The 17472-nt window shown below is 43.0% G+C and overlaps 1 protein-coding gene across 2 annotated transcripts in view; it reads left to right on the top strand.

The window, feature by feature from the left end:
* Positions 1-5382: 5382 nt before the first annotated feature.
* Positions 5383-17472, top strand: part of RAPGEF5 (Rap guanine nucleotide exchange factor 5) — a 157985-nt gene continuing 145895 nt past the window's right edge. The window contains exon 1 of one of the 2 annotated variants that reach the window (XM_030444187.1): positions 5383-5999. In XM_030444187.1, the coding sequence (XP_030300047.1) occupies positions 5814-5999 (186 nt within the window). In that variant the 5' untranslated portion in view covers positions 5383-5813. The remainder of the gene's footprint in view (positions 6000-17472) is intronic. The other variant, XM_030444186.1, reaches the window with a different exon arrangement.

The raw sequence follows: 17472 nt of genomic DNA, 5'->3' as shown, positions 1-17472 counted from the left end.
GAAAAACTTCTTGATTCCAAAGGTACATTTATGTATTTGTTTTAAAATTTTTAATTAAAATATATTGATTTATCATCATAAAAAATAATGATTTGTCATTTTGAAAATTCTGAACAAATTCCACCAAGGATCTTACTGGCTTTGGAGTTCAATTTTGGTCTGTAAGAGAAAAAGCAATAGCTCAATGACAGCATTGTTTTGACAGAAAAGGCCAGAAAGGACAGCTTTAAGACGTTTAATTTCCCTGAGGGGTCATAAGGCCTCCTGCTTCCAAGTATGTTAAAAAGACAAATCAAACTGAAGAGTCGAGACAGGTTCATTAGCTCTGACAAATCACACTTAGCACAGCAAATGCGCTCTTCCTTGGGTTTATGTTCAAGCAAAAGTTTTCCTATGCACCAAAAAACGCTTTTGGCTGTCTTTACATTAGGTTTGCTCTCGTCATCATGGCCCAGTGATTCTTAAAAAGGGCCAAATGAGTAGAAGAAATGCAAAAAAGCGATCTATTTAGAATTACAAACACCCTCCTGTGTACACCCTTCCACCTGTCCTCTGATGAGTGCCTCAGTTCTGGTTTAAACAACGGCAGCAACAAACACAGCAACGCAGGATGCTTCTGAGCTCTCTCATATTTGAGTGCTGAAGAGTCAATAGCAGAGACCATGTTTCAGTTTCTTGGATGAATCATGGGCAGGACATGGGCTGAACAGTCATTTGAAGAGGCCTCCAGTTTAAAAGCTTGGAAGAGGCCCTGGTGGCAGGCAGGCAGGCAGCTGTTAGTGCATGGTAGAGGGGAAAGGGTTGGACGCTGAAGTGGAGAAGTTCACAGATCACCAGGAGAAAAAGGGGAATGAATTAATAAAGAAGCAGCTGAAGCTTTTCCAGCTATGAGTCATGAAACTACTTGAAATATTTCACCCACTCATACATGTCCTTTATCTTTCACCTCTTCCCTCTTTTTTGTGGTTATTCTCCTGTTCTGCTGTCTTTCAAGTCACACCCTGCACTGATCGCCTGCATCCTAGTCCCACGTTCCCATTTTGGTATCTTTCTGCTGCTGAGCATATGTTACATTTTGCAGGCTTATCACTTTGCAGAAATGCTGCAAGCAGTTCTTAGCTTCAGTCACTGAATATTTGGTCTATGTGATGATATCATGATAAACTACCTGGAAATTTTTCTTTAAAAACCAATTACTTGAGAAACTAAATCAAAGATTTAAAAAAAAAATTATGCCTGTGACCTTGTACATAGCTTTGATGTACGTGGCTCTGATAATATATTTACATCCAAAGTAAATTGGTGATACTCAACATTCAAAATGCAACTGAGATCCCACTCTGTGATCAGGTGGAAGCTAATTGACAACTCAAAAGCCTAATGCAAGTTATTCATCCAAAAAGCAGATTTCTTGCAGGTCTGAGGATCAACAGGTTGGTTTTATTTAGAACTTTGATGAATAAAGAATTGACAAAACAGAAGGTGAGGGGCCCAGGCTTCAGCAGTGTACCTCCAGCCTACAGTGGGGTTCCTGAATGGTCACCTGCCACACTGGTGCTGTGGGTGAAGTGATGTGGGGCACGCACATCCCTTCTTGGGACTGGGGAAAGCATCCTTAAAGTCCTGTGAGGCACAACAGGATGGTGAAAAGCCTTGCTCAGCCCTTCTCTTTTACAGCATTATTGCACAGTGTGTTTGAAGACAAAAATCTTGCCAGGCCAGGCTACCACGTGTCAGGAGCCTGGGAGCTGGCAGGAGAGCATGATAGAAGCATTTTGTGGTTCGGATGTATTGGGCCTGGAGCAACATTTGGCAAGGTAAAGTTTGTAGGATATGATTCCTGTGGGAGCATGGGACAAGTCCTGCAGAAAGGGACCTTCTTTGAGATTCATCCAGATGTGATACAGAGAAGTGGGCAGCACACAGCTCACCTCCTGCATGGGTGAAGAGGCATTATGACAAAAAACCTGCTTGCTTGCTTTCTGAAGAGATGGAAAGATCAACTTAGTTTCTGAAAGGGTAAGAAAAGCATCACTCTGCTGTCCCCACTCCAGAAGAACCACCCGGGGAAGGGGAAGTGATGTTTGGCTGATGTACAGCAGGGTGGTGTTGTTTTGGAAAAAACTTGCTTTCTTTTGAATGCCTCCTGCCTGGTCAGGGAGAGCAAATATTCCAAAAGGACTCAGCATCACTGCCTGTTAATGGGTTTCTCACATTGGCTCCTGCATCCCACTCCCTCACAATTGTATCCCTGCGCTACCTGTCTTCACTTCATGCAGGGAAAACCAAAGTGGCATCTTGTGGCTGTTCCAACAGAGTCAAAACTCCTAAACTTTAAGTCCAAAGTAAATGCTCATTATGCTTCATCAGGAAATGTCTGATTGCAGATAATTTTTTTTCTTCAATGATCTACTTAAGCACTGATGTGAAACACATCCAGGCATGAAAGAACTTGTATTGTTTTTACTGCATTTCTTTTGATTATGCTACAACATAAAAGAAAAACAAACACATTAAAAAAAAAAAAAAGCCAACAAAAAAAGCAGACACTCCCATCCCAGGCCCTACATCTATAAAGTTGCAGTAAACATCCTTAGGTCTCCAGACTCCATCCTCTATCCATTTAAACATAAATGTTCCTATATTTATATCAAGTCCCTTGCAAGCAAGAGAACAAAACTTTGTCCAGACTTCACTCTGGGTAGTATACACAAACCTAGAGTTCTTGATAGAAGCACCAGAGAATTATTCCCTTGGGTTAGCTTTTACACTGGACCAAGTTAAGTGTGTAAACTGGAAATTCTGGCACTGGAAGTTCTCCAGTGCCTGCACATGGCCAGTGGATCTGATATCTTTCTGTGTTACTGCTGGTGCCTGTGAGGGGCAGGAAATCACTGTCAGCCAGGGTCAAAACTGCCCAGAATACAGACTGTTCCTGCAGAGCCCTGCTCTCCCTTCAGTGATGATGGACTGCAAGCAAGATGCTCTGAACACAACATTTTAGGTGCAAGACTTTTTTTAAAAATTACTTTTTATTAGCAGAACTGTTTTGCTGAATGCTTCCTGGCCAGGTCTAGTTTTGCTCATCCCTCCCTTCCTGCCTTCCAGTGAGGAAAAAGAACAGGTATCAGACCCATTCACCAAGCTAACTTAACAAAAAAAGCAACGTAAGATTTGACTTTAAACAATTCCTATCACAGTCTTCCCCAAAACTGGAGCGATCCCAACTAGAAGAACCTAGCAGCTATCTAATCCATTTTCCTGACAATTGTTAGTCCAAATTATGTTATCCAGAAGTTGATTATTTTAAATGTACTGCAGAGTATAATTATTTCTCTTTTGACACTGTTCACAAGTTATACTTATCTTGCTCAGTTAAAAAACAAACTAGACATTCCGAGCACTACAATAATTTTACCCTTTCTTAACATAATCACATTACTTCTGGTTATACCTTAGTCTGTTACATACAGTCACACTTTATTGAGTTGTCTTGCTGCTGTTTATATTGTAGCAGTGCCTAAAGACTCAGACAAAGAATATGGTCCTTTTGTGAAGCCCATATGCTAAGGATCCATTATTCTTTTGGGTGCAGATATACCTCTTCTCATAATTACATCCTGAGATGTGACAAAGTGGCTGCCAGGCAACACAACTGTCATAGCCACACTGCAGGGCAGCTGGAGAGCACAAACCAAGTGAAATAATGGAAATGTTTGGGACATGAGGTACTGCATGGAACAGCCAGAGCTCTTCATGTTCCTTATGCCTTAGCTAAAGTACCTTTATGGCACGAGCCCACCTGCCCTTGCAAGAGTTGGCATTGATGTTGCCATCTGGGGCTCACAGGTCTCCCTGGCATTTTGGAGTTGAGGTCTCAGCATCTCACTTTTCATCTAAGTTACAACTGTCACATGTCACATTCCTGTCCCTTTTCAATCTTTTTGTATCATATAGGCATCATGTGAAACGCCATATTACTCTGCTAAAATAGCTGATGTTTTTTTTACCCTTAAGCCTTCAGATTTGGCTCATGTAATAGGCAGTGATCGTTGGTATCAGCAGGAAGAAGGTAGTGGCAGAATGTGACTGGAGCAAACCCCATCCTTTTCACAGGTATCTGGGTTGACCTGGCTTGTGCTGGTCACAAAATGATGCACATAGAATGCAGTTAAACTAATTTCATGATGGACAGCAGTTGAAAGGCACTTTTCCTTACTTCCAGGTTTCTGCCTTCCTTGATCCTGCAGATGTGTGGTCACAAGGTGGATCAATTCAGATGGAAAACATTTCTTTTCTGAGGCATTATTTTTCCACCAGATCGATCATCAGACTGGAGTCAGATGGTTACCAGATCCTGCATAAGGGATGCAAGGAGAGTGCATAGCCATGGGTCACAGGCAGGATCACATTTTTGCAGCCTCCAGCTCTCAGGTCAGTGCAGCCCAAAGGCCAGGCTACTGCTGCTGCATTCAGGTGATGGATAATCCAATGTCACACTGATGCTGGAAGGGGCCACTCTGTGTCCTGGCACTCTGACACAGGTCAAGTACATCTGCCATCTCCTTTCCACTATGGGTACCTCTGTGATTCTGGAGGTGTTGGTTTAGGGAGTACAACAGTGAGGAAAAAAATGATTCCTTTTTTTTTTTTTTTTTTTTTTTTTTTTTTTTTTTTTTTTCCCCAAGGTTTATTTTATGGTTAAGTCTGTTCCCTGCAGGGCTGGATGAATACTAGGATCGGTCCCGGAAAGAGTCCACAGGATCTCTTGGATAGGACAGGGTGACAGCTTTCACATTGAAATCACTAGTGCCTGAATGTCTTGGTAAATGACCTTAGGAGGTAAGGCAGTCTCACAGAGATGATTCTGGCAGAAGGAAAGCAACACTGATACCACCGAGGTAGAAAAGGCAGATTCCACAGATTAAATAAGGCCTCATAATTCAAGCTACTTAATTGTAGACAAGCGCCTTGAGTGTATCTTTATTCCTCATACAAAGAGCAAAGGAACTGGTTTCTGGCATGGAGAGTTCCCTTCCAGGGATTACATGAGTGACTGGCAGCAAGTCATTCACCAGGGGCGAACTGCTCAGTTTTTCCAGTATGAGCAGTGCTGACATGGAGGACAAAGCACCTCCCTGAGTCACGAATCCACTGGAGGAGCTTCACCTCTTACAGCCATAAATAAGCCCTGGGGATCATAAGGTGATTCGGGCAGGTGGGGACCCTGGGGGGCTTCCAGCCCAGGCAAGCTCAGCTCGGGGCTTTCTCCAGCCTGGCCTCGACAACCTCCAGGAAGGAGCAGAGACCGCCCAGTCCTTGGGGGAGCCTGAAGCCCTCTGACCTCAGCTCGGATCCACCGCCCCTTCCTCGTGTACCCCCCTCCTCCGTGGATAGGGCGTCTGTGCTGGGCACAGGACACCGGCAGGGTGGGGGGCACGGCCGGGGCGGCGGTCCCCGAGAGCAAAGGAGTTAACAGGACCTTCTGCCTCTTCCCGCCTGCACCTCCTCCACCCGCCTCATTACCTGCCCTTTATCACCGCCGGGGCCGCGGCAAGGAGCGAGAGAGGCGGAGGGCCGCCAGGCCTTTCTGCGCCCGGGGCTGCCCGCCCGCCCGCCCGGCGGGGCCGCGGAGTGCGGGGGAAGGTGTGCCAGCCTCCTGCCTGCGAGCCTCCTGCCTGCGAGCCTCCTGCCCGCCTGTGGGTGGGAGCGGGGCTGGGGCAACGCGAGGGGAAGGCGGGCAGGCAGAGCGGGCGGGCGAACGAGAGAGTGAGTGAGTGGCTCTGCGCGCCGCAGCCCGGCAGGGATGCGGCATGGCCGTGGGCTCCGTGAAGATGCCGTCGCCGTGTGAAGGCGCGGAGCTGGCCCGCAGCTGGAACCCCGGCGGCGGAACCCATGAGCCGCCGCCGGTGCAGCTGCGGCAGAAGCTGCGGGAGCTGCCAGCGCTGCTGCGGAGCGGGCTGACGCTGCGGAGGAAGAGCGCTGCCGCCGCCGGCCGGGTGAGTGAGCGAGCCAGCGGGCGGCCCCGGGCAACCCCCCCGGCCCGGCCCGGCCCGGCCCTGCCCTGCCCGCCGGGGCCGCCCCCGCCCTGCCCGCCGGGCGGCCGTACACGGGGTGGGTCGGGCGGCGGGGGTGGGGGGGGAACGCCGCGGGGTCCCGGTGTTGGCCCTCGGCGGGGAGTGCCGAGCGGGCGGCGGGGAGGGAGAAGCGGAGGGAGGGCGATCGGGCGGCCCCTCAGAGGGGGTGCCAGCAGGTGGCCTGGGGCTCGGCCCGCCTCTGCCAGCTCAGGTAAAAATGAAATATCAGTAAGGATGAGCGTGTGCCCCTGCCCTGGTCGCCTTGTTCCTCCTGTGGCTCTGCTCTTCATTCTTTTTCCCTCCCATGTGGCAGAACTTGCGTGGGCCAAAGCGTGCAGTGGTGTGTCGGGAGCTGCTGTGCAGGTGTGCACGGACACTTGTGTTAAAGCAGCTTCAAGCGGCACTCGGGTTCCTGAGGCTAGGATGGCTTTACAGCCATGCTCCGTCGCCGATCTCCTGTGCCTCTAGAGACTGAGGCTGTGGGGAGAGGTAGGCATTGTGAAAATCACTTGCCAAATTTCACTCCAGTTCACTTGTTTTTAGAAAAGCTGATAGCACTGGAATGGTTTGGTAGGAAGCAGTGTGACAGCTCTGCTGTCTCCCAGTTGTGGCTGCAGCTGTATCCCAGGGGTGAGATTGCCATCAGGTTGCTGCAAACTTTACTTGCAGGCCAAAACTGGAATGAAAACCACCATCTGATGAGATGAAATGAAGGGGTTGAGTTTACCTACTTGGGGTTGGGTTTGTCTACATGAGGAATGGAGCAATCTGCCATGTGGTTTTGGTTCAGTGGTAAATGGCAGAACAGGGAGTTAGTGGGGAGAAGTCAGCATGGTGTGTGTATTTGTACCCTCCTCAACCTTGCAGTGCTTCGCCCATGTAAACAAAGCTTTCTCTGCATGGGCAAATTGTTGTGAAATATAGTAGGGTGCGAATTTTAAACAAAACTTCCTGGGTGAATATTTTGTTATAAGAAAACATACATGCGAAGAAGTTAAATAGGATTAAGGTAGTACATAAGTGGCACTGGAACAGCTATTTCTGAGTAATGTTTTGATTCATATTTCTGTTCTACATTAATTTTTTTCAGCAAGTGAGTTTAACCCACAGAATAAAGAGTAGTTTGTATGGAGATGCGTAGTGATCTTGATTGCTCTGGTGAAATTGTAACCCACTTGACAAGTGTCCATTTGAACACAGACCTAAGGGAATTCGTATAAATAGCCAAGTCTTGCTTTGCCCTAGCAGGATGTTTACAACAGATACCCATCTTCCAGTGAAGATGAGACCTTTTCTGAATGGAGTTTTATTTGTTCAACATTAAAAGCATACTATCTAAGGAGTGGAGTAAGTGTGCAGTGAGGAGATAAGAAGCAGTGCAGAACCAGCTTCTGGGAGCATTGATTTGTAGTCAGTCCTACAATACTATGTTAGCACAACAAATTCATGAGGCGTCAGGGACATGCTATGCAGAGCAGGCTGAGTTTTATCCTCGTGGTTATTACTCACTGCTACTGAAAACATTTGTCAAGTGAATGGTACAAAGAGTTAGTAAATATTTGCAGTGGGTGAGTTAATATCCCAGTGAGGTGCCTGGGTACCTCCTGGGTCATGCAATTCCTCAGTTGTGCTTGCTGAAGCCTTGGTCCCATCTTGCTTCATACAGTCCCAGCTGAGACTCTGCCTGTCTTTGCTGATGGGCTGTGTTATGGACCAGCAAACACGGTCTGACAGATATAGTGGTAGCATTCATCTGTGACTTTGCCTCCCTGTACTCTGTGGGTCAACTTGCAAAGTTTTTCTTGAGCTGTCTATCCTGATCGGAAGAATGGGGGGAGGATGGTAACTTTGTAAGTCAGTCTGGAGCCAAGCCCAGCAGATCTTGGATCAGTGAGCAATGCTGTGTGGAGATGCTCTATGGTTCCAGCAGGACCTTCTGGTCAGTGGCTTGGACCTGTGTGGAGAACAGGACTGCTGTGATCTGCTGTCTCTGGGTTTGCAGGGATTCTCCTGCAGGTGGAATTATTCTGAGGTGCAGTAGTGCTAGGAGTCCAATAGTAATGTTAATGTTACTTACTCCCTTTGGAAACAAAGTGGACACTTGGGGTGCATGGAGCGTCACTCCCATATGTGCCATACCCCAGGGAGCAGCCTGGTTTCATTAGCAGTGCCCTGGCTTGATTCCTTTCCACTCTGTGCATGTGCCTTTTCCTCCCAGAAATGGAATTTTAGGGGCATGACACATTTCTGTATAATGTGAAGAATTGTTTCAACCCTGAAAATGACAGTATTTTGGAGAGGGAAGAGGTATGTTAGATTATTAAAGTGCAGCATTTTTTATGCTTTCCCTTTTTAACATGACTCTTAAAAAGCCTTAAAATAAGCTTCAAGGAAGGTTAATATGGAAAAAATATGAAACAAATATTTCCTTTTCTTTTTTTTTTTTTTTTTTTTTTTTCACCTCAACAAAATGTTGCAGGTTAATCCAAAGTTAACTTTTGGAGGGCTTTGTTTGCTTATGAAATCTGCATTCCCTGGATCCCTTTGAAAAAAAAAATAAATTTTAGTCTGATCTTCCTCTCCAGTGACTTTTTCTTTGTGCTTTTTTGTTTGTTCAAACAGCAAGCTGAGAGTCTTATTTGTCCAGCTGGTTTCATCAGGAATGTTGCTCACTTAGGTGAGCTGTTTTCAAGTAAATGCTGACCAGCTGAAATTCTGGTTTGCTTAATTTCCTAGAAAAATATTATGCCCCCTGAGCAGGAGGTCTGCCTCTGATGCTGACTTGCTGAGGGACCGCCTGCAGTGCAGTTTGCTTCCTCATCTATAAAGCAGAGATAATTTGCATGTGTGCATGCTCGGGGACTATAGATAATAAAATATAATGGAAGTGTTAAGGGTGCTATAATTGTTTTAAGGATATACTTCATTGCATGCTGTTCAAACACTTCCCATGGTGTGTGGGGGAGGCAAGCATTGCACAGTAGAGGGTAGTGTACAAAAAATGGAATAAATTTTACAAACTAGTATGGGGTGGATTCATTTTTAAAAAAAATCTTTTGAGCTTCTCAATCCTTGGCCCTTGGCACCAGACTGTTTGATAACAGGTAAAACTAACCTCCACTTCCTCTGCTAGTGAAGCCCATTGTTTTTACTAAAGCTCCTGAACTTTGAACTGGACATTGGCCTTGTCCCTGATTCTCTTAAATTCAGTGCAGGTGCTGCACAGCCATCCAAGACAGCACTGGAGATTAGTGTGTAGTTGCACAGTGAGGGGCTTGGATTTTACCCCTCCTCCTCTGCTTTGTGCTGCATAAAACTGCAGAAGATGATGGACTCTCTTGTTGGGGTAGTTGTGTTTGTGTCAGAGCTTGTGCAGAGGCAGAGAAGGGATCTGTTGTAGTGAGTCACTGTGCTCTGTGGAACTGTTCCCCTCTGACATATTTCTCAAGATCTTTGGAAAGTGAGACCCTTCTGTTTCCTACTTTGTCTCCTTGAGGTATGTGGTAGGTGTACATGTAGCAGAGCATGAGTATTTTGTTTACGAACTGTCTTTGCTGTTCTTCCTGGTGCTTGCTGAAGATGTCTTCCTCTCCTTCCCTTTTTCTTGTAGTTAGTCATGAAATACGGGTCCTGGCCCCTGGAAACGCCAGGAAATTCAGTAGTGAAGTCCTGCAGGCACATCAGTGCAGAAGTCACTCCATCATACCAAAACTCCTTTTCAAAGCACTCAGTTGAACTCTTAATGGAGATAGTGCTGCTCCCGAGTGCCTCCTGGGAGAGCAGGGAATGCTCAGAAGTTGGAGGAGGAATTTCTTGCACAGAGACATGCGCGCGCACACACACACACACACACACACACTTTTTTATGACTTCTGCTCTCTAGGTTTACCCAGATTTGCACACAAAATACAGTTATACATAAGCACGAATGTTACTCCTTGTGACAGTAGTGGAGATGGAAAACCTTTTGGATGTCATGGTGTGAAACCCCATTGCTTGGATATTGTAAAAGAACTTGCTCGCCTGTACCAACCTTCACTATGGGCCATTCCTTCTGGCTTGCTGGAAGTTTAAGAGATGCCATTGGTCTTTTCTGTAATGACTTTTGTGGCCTTCCAAGAGGTCTTCAGCCAGACAAACGTTCTCAGGCTAAGTTCTTCATCTTAGCTGTGTTTTGAGTGACAACTTTGCTGTATGTGTATGTCAGGATATAAACTTACTGTAGGGTTTCTTGTTGAAAACAAACCACAAGAGTTAGCGTAGGGGTGCTGAAAGTTTATACAGGTTGAGGGTGAGACTGAATGAGTTCATGGAAGGGAAATACATAACTTACAGAATCCCCATCAGGCACAGAAGGTTCCCAAGCTGAAAATAGCTGGAGGGTTGGCATGTATTAGAGATATCCATCATATATTCTGGCACTGGCAGCTGTCATGCTGTTGGAGACAACTCTTCTTTGGCAGAGGAAAAACACTAAATTATATGCAATCTGTTTTAATTAAATGGAGTATTTGAACCTCTCAGCCTACATTTTGCTAAGCTATTCATCTGTCTTAAGAAGCTTCCAGTTGATTATGTAATTTGAGTTACTTTCCTCTATAATCAATTAATTTTGAGATTGAGGAAACCGTAGTGTCATAGATGAGGTTTTGCCTGGACAGTAGAAATTCCGTTCTGGAAATACTCAGAATTTCCAGTACTTCCTTCTGTGGCTACATTGTGTTGGTGGTTGATAGTTACATTTTGCTTGAGCCAAGCATAAAGATTAATCTTGTACTCAGGTGATCTTTCCATCACTGACTTTTATAGCAGTCCATATTCTTGTTGGCAGTTTCTCATCTTAGTAGTGTCTGAGTGACCTTATTTTTCATGTGGCTAGACTACACTCTTTGCCTGAAATTCCAGCCTTTGAAATCTAATCTTCCTGTACACCATTCCATTTTTTTGACAATGCCTCCAGTTTTGTGCCATCAACACATTTCCTTAGCACCTTTATGCTGATTTGACCAGTGTTGCTTAAGAGGAGAAAAAAAATTCAGAATGACTGCTCCAATACCTATGTTTATATATACTACAAAGGCTTTAATTTTGGAGTTTCTCATGCATTAAAAAGATGAGGTCTTATGGTGTGTGCTGTACTGGATGAAATTAGCACACAAAATACTGGATTTGCTCTGTGCATCAAAAGTTTCACTGTCAGAAGTATTCTCAAAGTAGGCTGGTTGATATTGGTGACATTTTGCTTTAAAGCCTGCCATGGAGGCAGTAACTTAATACCTCAGTAACTTAATACCTTCATCACTTTGGCAATTGTTATGCTACTAAAAATAGCCTTGCTAAGTAGTCTTGAATTTTTCCTATTGTAATCAGGCTTATTAATGTATTCCCGCTAAATGTACTTGATTAAGATAATTGTCTTTCACAGTATCCTTTAACTTGTCAGGTCTGTGACTGCTGACACATGAAATGTTGAGTAATGAGTAAAATAGCTGAGCGACAGTGACCACGGTAGCTGATGGGGAATTGCAGTGTCTCTTGTGTTTATTTGCATAATAACTTGTTTCATAGTCAGTGAATTACCGAATTGAGAGCACTTCTTAATTAGCCCATGTGTTATGACATCTGAGAAATGATGCCATGGTTTGATTAAGTACAGTTGAATTAAATGTAAGGCAAACCCACTCTTCTGCCCTAGGAGGTAACCTAGTAAGTTTTGTAGAATGCAAAGTGATTTTTCTCCCTGAGGCTGGGGGTTAATCTGATTGCCAGGATGACGCCCACTGCCTGTGGTTTTACACTGGCACAGGGTGTGAGGCTGGACTGACATCTCAGGTGCTTTCTAGCATCCCTGGCAAGGGCCAGGTGCAGCAGTAGCTGTTGCCACTGTCAGTGCATGGGGAGAGGTGCCATCATGTGGCTCATGGAAGGTGCATAAAATTGACACCCACCCCTTGATACAGAAAAAATGCAGCAGCTTGCTCTAAGCTATGGTACAGATTCTGTTTCCCTTTGCTCTTCTGGCCAGAGTGTAACCTGGTAACTCCCTCTTTGACCCACAGCTGGCTGCCATAAAGCACTGGTCTTGTCTTTAACACCTTGCCCATGTTTCGAATGGGCAAGCTTGAATTCAAGTTTTAGTTAATTTTGCCCATACTGTCTTAAAGTGCTACTTTTCTTGTATAACTAATACCCTCAGTAAGGGACTCTGAAAAAAATACTGGTCAACCCTGCACATGTAACTCTGGTAAAACAATGATCTCACTACTTTCACTTTTGGTTTTGCCTCTATTTCTAAGAGACAAAACCTGCAGATTCTCAGATGTGGTACTGCCACTTGTGGCTTGGAAACCTATCAAGGAAATTTATGTAGGAAATAAGATTACTACTGGAATTAAAAGGAATGCCTGTGTATTTGCAAAAATTTCTGCTCGTGTTGCATCTTGATGAAAGGCTCACTTTAAATGTGAGTTAATTGTCCCCTTAGTTATATATTTAAAGAGGAATAAAATTCACTTTGTGGAAGTGTATACTTTAATTTGCTTGGTTGCAAACCTGCATTATTGTTTAATTCACGCTAGATTTCCCAGCTGCCAGGATGAGTGAATAAGGCCACATTGTACAATTATGACAAACCCTGTTAAGGTTTCTATTCAGTTGTTGTTACTCATATGGCCCCAGTGGTTTGAATTCCATTTGCTCCTTGAGGAAATTGCAAAACAAGCTGTGCATTTTTATGCTGATGAAAATGCTGAAAATAGATGGCGATAGCTTTTTAAAGGGGAAAAAACCCAGGAAAAGCAGAAAATGACATTTCTTCAACCTAACTCACAGAAAACCGTGGTAATAAAACAATACATAACAATTAAAGTAATATTTCATATATGGGAAAGGAATGTCCTTGTTCTTTATACTTCACTATGTAACTTTATACTTACATAACTTAAGCATAGATATATCTACATATGTATATATATATACACATACACACGCTATATATGTATATCTAAATTATATATCTTTATACTATAAAATTTGCTTATTCAGTTAAAGCTGAAGTGCTTCTGTCTATCCACAGTTTCTGACCTGGCCCCATAAAAAAAAAAGCCAATGAATGAAGCAATGGGGTTTTGCACACAGACTTTTGGGCTGGCTCTGCTGAACTACTCAGGACTGTAGATGGTTCTTGCCATGTTCCCATGCCTGATCCCAGCCAGCCAGGTGCTGTAGGTCTGGTCACACAGTCATCTCCTTGGGATGTGAACCATCCTCTATTAGGGGCTCATAATATTGCTTAGAAGGAGAGCTTTGGCACTGGTTGGAGGTCAGCATGGTGCTGTGGGACTGAAAAATAAAATGGCACACCTTTTAACTTGTGACAGAGCAAGAGTGTCGTGTTCTTCTGTGATCTCTCAGGGCTGGCTTGGCTGGGCCATCCGTATGTTACTCTGGTCTTTGTGCACAAACTCCAAAATCTCTTTTTCTCCACATCAGGTTGTCTTGAAGATATAGTCCATGTGCATGCATCCATTTCTCTGGAATTTTTTAGGTTGCCTTTTTTGCATTTGCGCTATAAACTTTATCTATATGACATCTTTTGATTTAAACATTTTTCATTATGTGTGTGCTTTTGGCAAAAGTTTAAGGATAAAAAATGTCATCTGAGCTGTAAAGTTAAAAGCCATGGAAGCAGGATCTGAGTATTTTCAACTGACAGATGTAAAAAGTAGTAGCTATTCATGACTGTCATGGTGTCTTTTATCTTGGTTGACTTATAGTTTGACTTGGGTTAGTCTGACCTTGTAAAATGTTCTCCTTGTGGCTGTTATATTAAGCTAGGGTCAATTGTTTATATGTAAATGCTATAGTATACAGTTTATTCTGATGAATTCCTTTTCCATAAGATGTTTTCCCAGAGAGGACACAGCAGGCTAACTGATTAAAAGTCACTATACTTTTTATAGTGCAAAAAAGAAAATATTCTGCTGATTACAGAGAAACAGTCCCTTCAGCCTATATAAATACCAGCAGAACTGTATTCATAGCATCCGTAATAATTTTTTTGCCTTGAGTTTTAGAATGGAATTAACCCATTAAACTTAAAAGGATGGGTGATTTTTAGTTTTCCTTTTTAAAATGATTGATTATGAGGCATGCAACTTTCTTTTTCTTTCTTCATTTGGGATAAGGGGGTGCTTTTTTTTCCTTGTTCTCTGAACATCACACAGTATTTATGTGGCTGAGACACACATGGGCTACATGAATAGAGCAGTAAGGAAAGAAGGAAACAGTTCTGAGGTTCTCCAGCAGTCCTGTTGCTTTATTATGGAGTGGGTTTTATATGAGTATGCTTTACTGTAACCAGCTGGTAGCTGCTGCTGCTGGCTCTTCTGAGCATCTCTGCAGGTCTTGTGTCAATATCACCCCTGGGACTCTGGAACAAGCAGTACCAAGCAAGGGGCTGTGACTGCTTGCAGTGATACCCCTGGTCAAATCAATTTATGGCAAACCATGCCTTTCATGATGCAGTAGGTGGTATGCAGTTTGCAGGTCTGCATTTTGGATGAGCCCACGCCCCTCCTCCAAAAAGCCTCATCAAAACCCACCAAATGAAACCAAACACCAGCACATCAAGAAGGCAACAGAAAATTGAAGTCCAGACCATTTCATCAATAATTTATGATGCTGTTTGGGGTAGGGAGTAGGGCAGAGAGCAGATGTTTGGGTTTTGTTTATTTGTTGTGTGTGGCATATTTTATTTTATTGTGGTTTTCTTACCAAGTTCTGGCTGACAGAGTTAGACTCAGTGATCCTAAAACACTTTGTAATTTCAGATGGATGTGGTAATCATTCGCTGCCATAGACTGCTACTGCACACTGCTAAGCAGATGCTCCATTTCATCCCATAGGTGAATGCACTTCAGTGATGCATAAATTGACTTTTAAAATATGGAAAGAAGGGGAGGGAAACAATGCACATGCATGATTTGCTTTCAAAGTCACAATGCTGTTGTTTACTGGGTGGCTGAAGGAATGAGCTAAAAGAATCCCTTAGATCTGGTCTGTGTCCCAGCTCGTGTACAATCCCCTGATTTGTTGTAGTTTGTAATTTCTGCAGTGCCTGAAGCCTCTTGGCAACAAAAGCAAATTTGGGGGTGTGGGCTGCAAGTCTGCTGCTGAATCTGTGCTGCAGGAAGAACCAAGGTTTGTGATGTTTGTTAAGGAAGGACAAACTCATGGGAGATGCAAGTCCTAATGGAACAAAATCAGGATCTAGTAGTGAACTGCCAGAGAACAAAGGTGAGGACACCGTGATCCCAACCTTAAGGTTGTTTTGGGTTAATAAGTGTAATGTCTGTCCTTCCTAACACTCACTTATTAGTATTCTTTAAAGTAGTCTTCCTTGACATTTTGTTGGAAGAATATAGTTAAAATACAATAATTCTGCTAGATTAATTGTTATAAACACTTGAAAAAATTAACAAAAATTTAACTTCTGTTCACAAGGAAAAGACATAATCATGTCCAAAAATAGAACTTGGCTACTTAAAAAATTACACCATACAAGCCACTATAACGCTGTTCCCTGACAGCTCAAAGAGTGTTTTCAAAGGATTAAAAGACCTATTCTCTTTCTTCTCCAGTATTGACATGTATGAAAGAGATTGATAAAACTGGTCAGCCTGTTAGGACATAGTTATTCATACATACCGTCTTTGTAATTGACTCCGACAGCAATTGCTGGAATAAAATACATTAAAAAAAAAAGGTAGTTAAATGAAGAATAAATTAATACCTCTTTATTTATATTTTTATTATTGTGTTGAAAGATACAGGGAGGAACATTCAGCAGATATTTAATTTATTGTTTTATCTCATTAAACAGACAGTCCCCAAACAAATGAGTTTCAGGTTAGTTTTACTAAGCCTATTTATCTAATTATGGCTTTCACTGCACTTTAATGAATGGCTGCAAATCAATAGGTCTCTTAGGTTGCCAGGACATGCATTAAAACTGGTGAGTCTCCAAGCCAAATAGCAGGGTTAATGTCTCTTGTTTTTTTTCCATTGAGATGTCTCTAATCTTAGAGCTCCCATTTACAGACCTTGCGTGTGGGGTTTGGTGATAATGACATGACAGAGGAAAGGAAAATGTTTTGTTTTTTTCTGTTCTTCATGAAAGCATTTTTTTTTTACCAAATTGCAATATTCCACCTTTAATTTCAGTGACCTTTCTGTTGTTCTTAAGAGATAGGAAGTTCCAACTGCTGTACTATTAATTTTTATGGATTCTTTTATGCAGCTGTTTTTCAAAGCAAGCAATCTGAGTCTCCCTAGATTGCTCTTTCCAAGCTGTAATCATTTTTGTTACCTTATTTTGAACTCTATCTGGTTTTGCAGTGTCCCTTTGAACTTGTGATGGCTTGTGCTGAATGTAATATTCTTGATGAGACTGTACTGCTGATTTATATAAATCATGCAATTCTCTCTCTCTCTCCATCATGTAGGCTTTTCATCCTAGCAATTTGCTATCTTTTTAGAATTCCTGGTGGCACAGATTAGTTCTTCACTGAAATGCCTTCACAGCCATTCAGGCTGCTTTCTTGAAGTTGCTGTAGCTAATGTAAAACCATGCAAGTGGTTAGCGGTTTTCCTTCCAGTGGGTGTTACCTTGCATTTGATGTGGATAAATGTAATTTAACATGGAGTTGTTCACTCACCTACCTTGCCTAGGTCCATCTGAAGTTGTTTGTTGACTTCTGGTTGAGACTAATCAAAATTATAAAAGCAAAATTTGCTTATCTGGATCCTGTCATCAGAAGTCTTTTTTATTAAACAGCTTTCAGCCTAGAATATAACATTGAGGTGTCCTCATGTTTTTCTTATCTCAGTGGAAGCAGCCTGTTTAATCCCATTCTTGTCCTTCATTACCTTGCTGTCACTTGATCATTTACAGTATTTTGTCTCTCCAAGAAACCCTGCTTTAGCTTCTTTGGAGGAATTTTGTGTGTTAGGGTGAGTCTGGACTATGCTGAAGTTGAAGGTACAATGGCAGAGTGTTGCTGTGTGTAATGTCTCTGAACATACAAAAAAACCAGCTCATATCATGAGTAGATAATATACTTGTTAAGAAGTAGCTATCTGTCTGATACATCAAAAAAGAAAGCAGGGAAGGTGAAAGAGTGGTTTGTTATTTTATTTCTTTTAATATTTTTCTGCTTATGCAGCCTGATGGCAAAACTGCTGCTAGGAGCAAAACTAGCTAACAGGCATAGCACTTACCAAACATTTTCAAAGAATGTCACATTACAGACAAAAGCTTGGAAAGCTTTTTATTAAAAACAGGGATGGAAAATATCTCTGTTGTAGACTTTTGCATTTAAACACAAAATGTAGC

This window comes from Calypte anna, chromosome 2 (assembly GCF_003957555.1).
Source record: "Calypte anna isolate BGI_N300 chromosome 2, bCalAnn1_v1.p, whole genome shotgun sequence".
NCBI lineage: Eukaryota > Metazoa > Chordata > Aves > Apodiformes > Trochilidae > Calypte > Calypte anna.
This window is presented reverse-complemented; position numbering and strand designations above follow the sequence as displayed.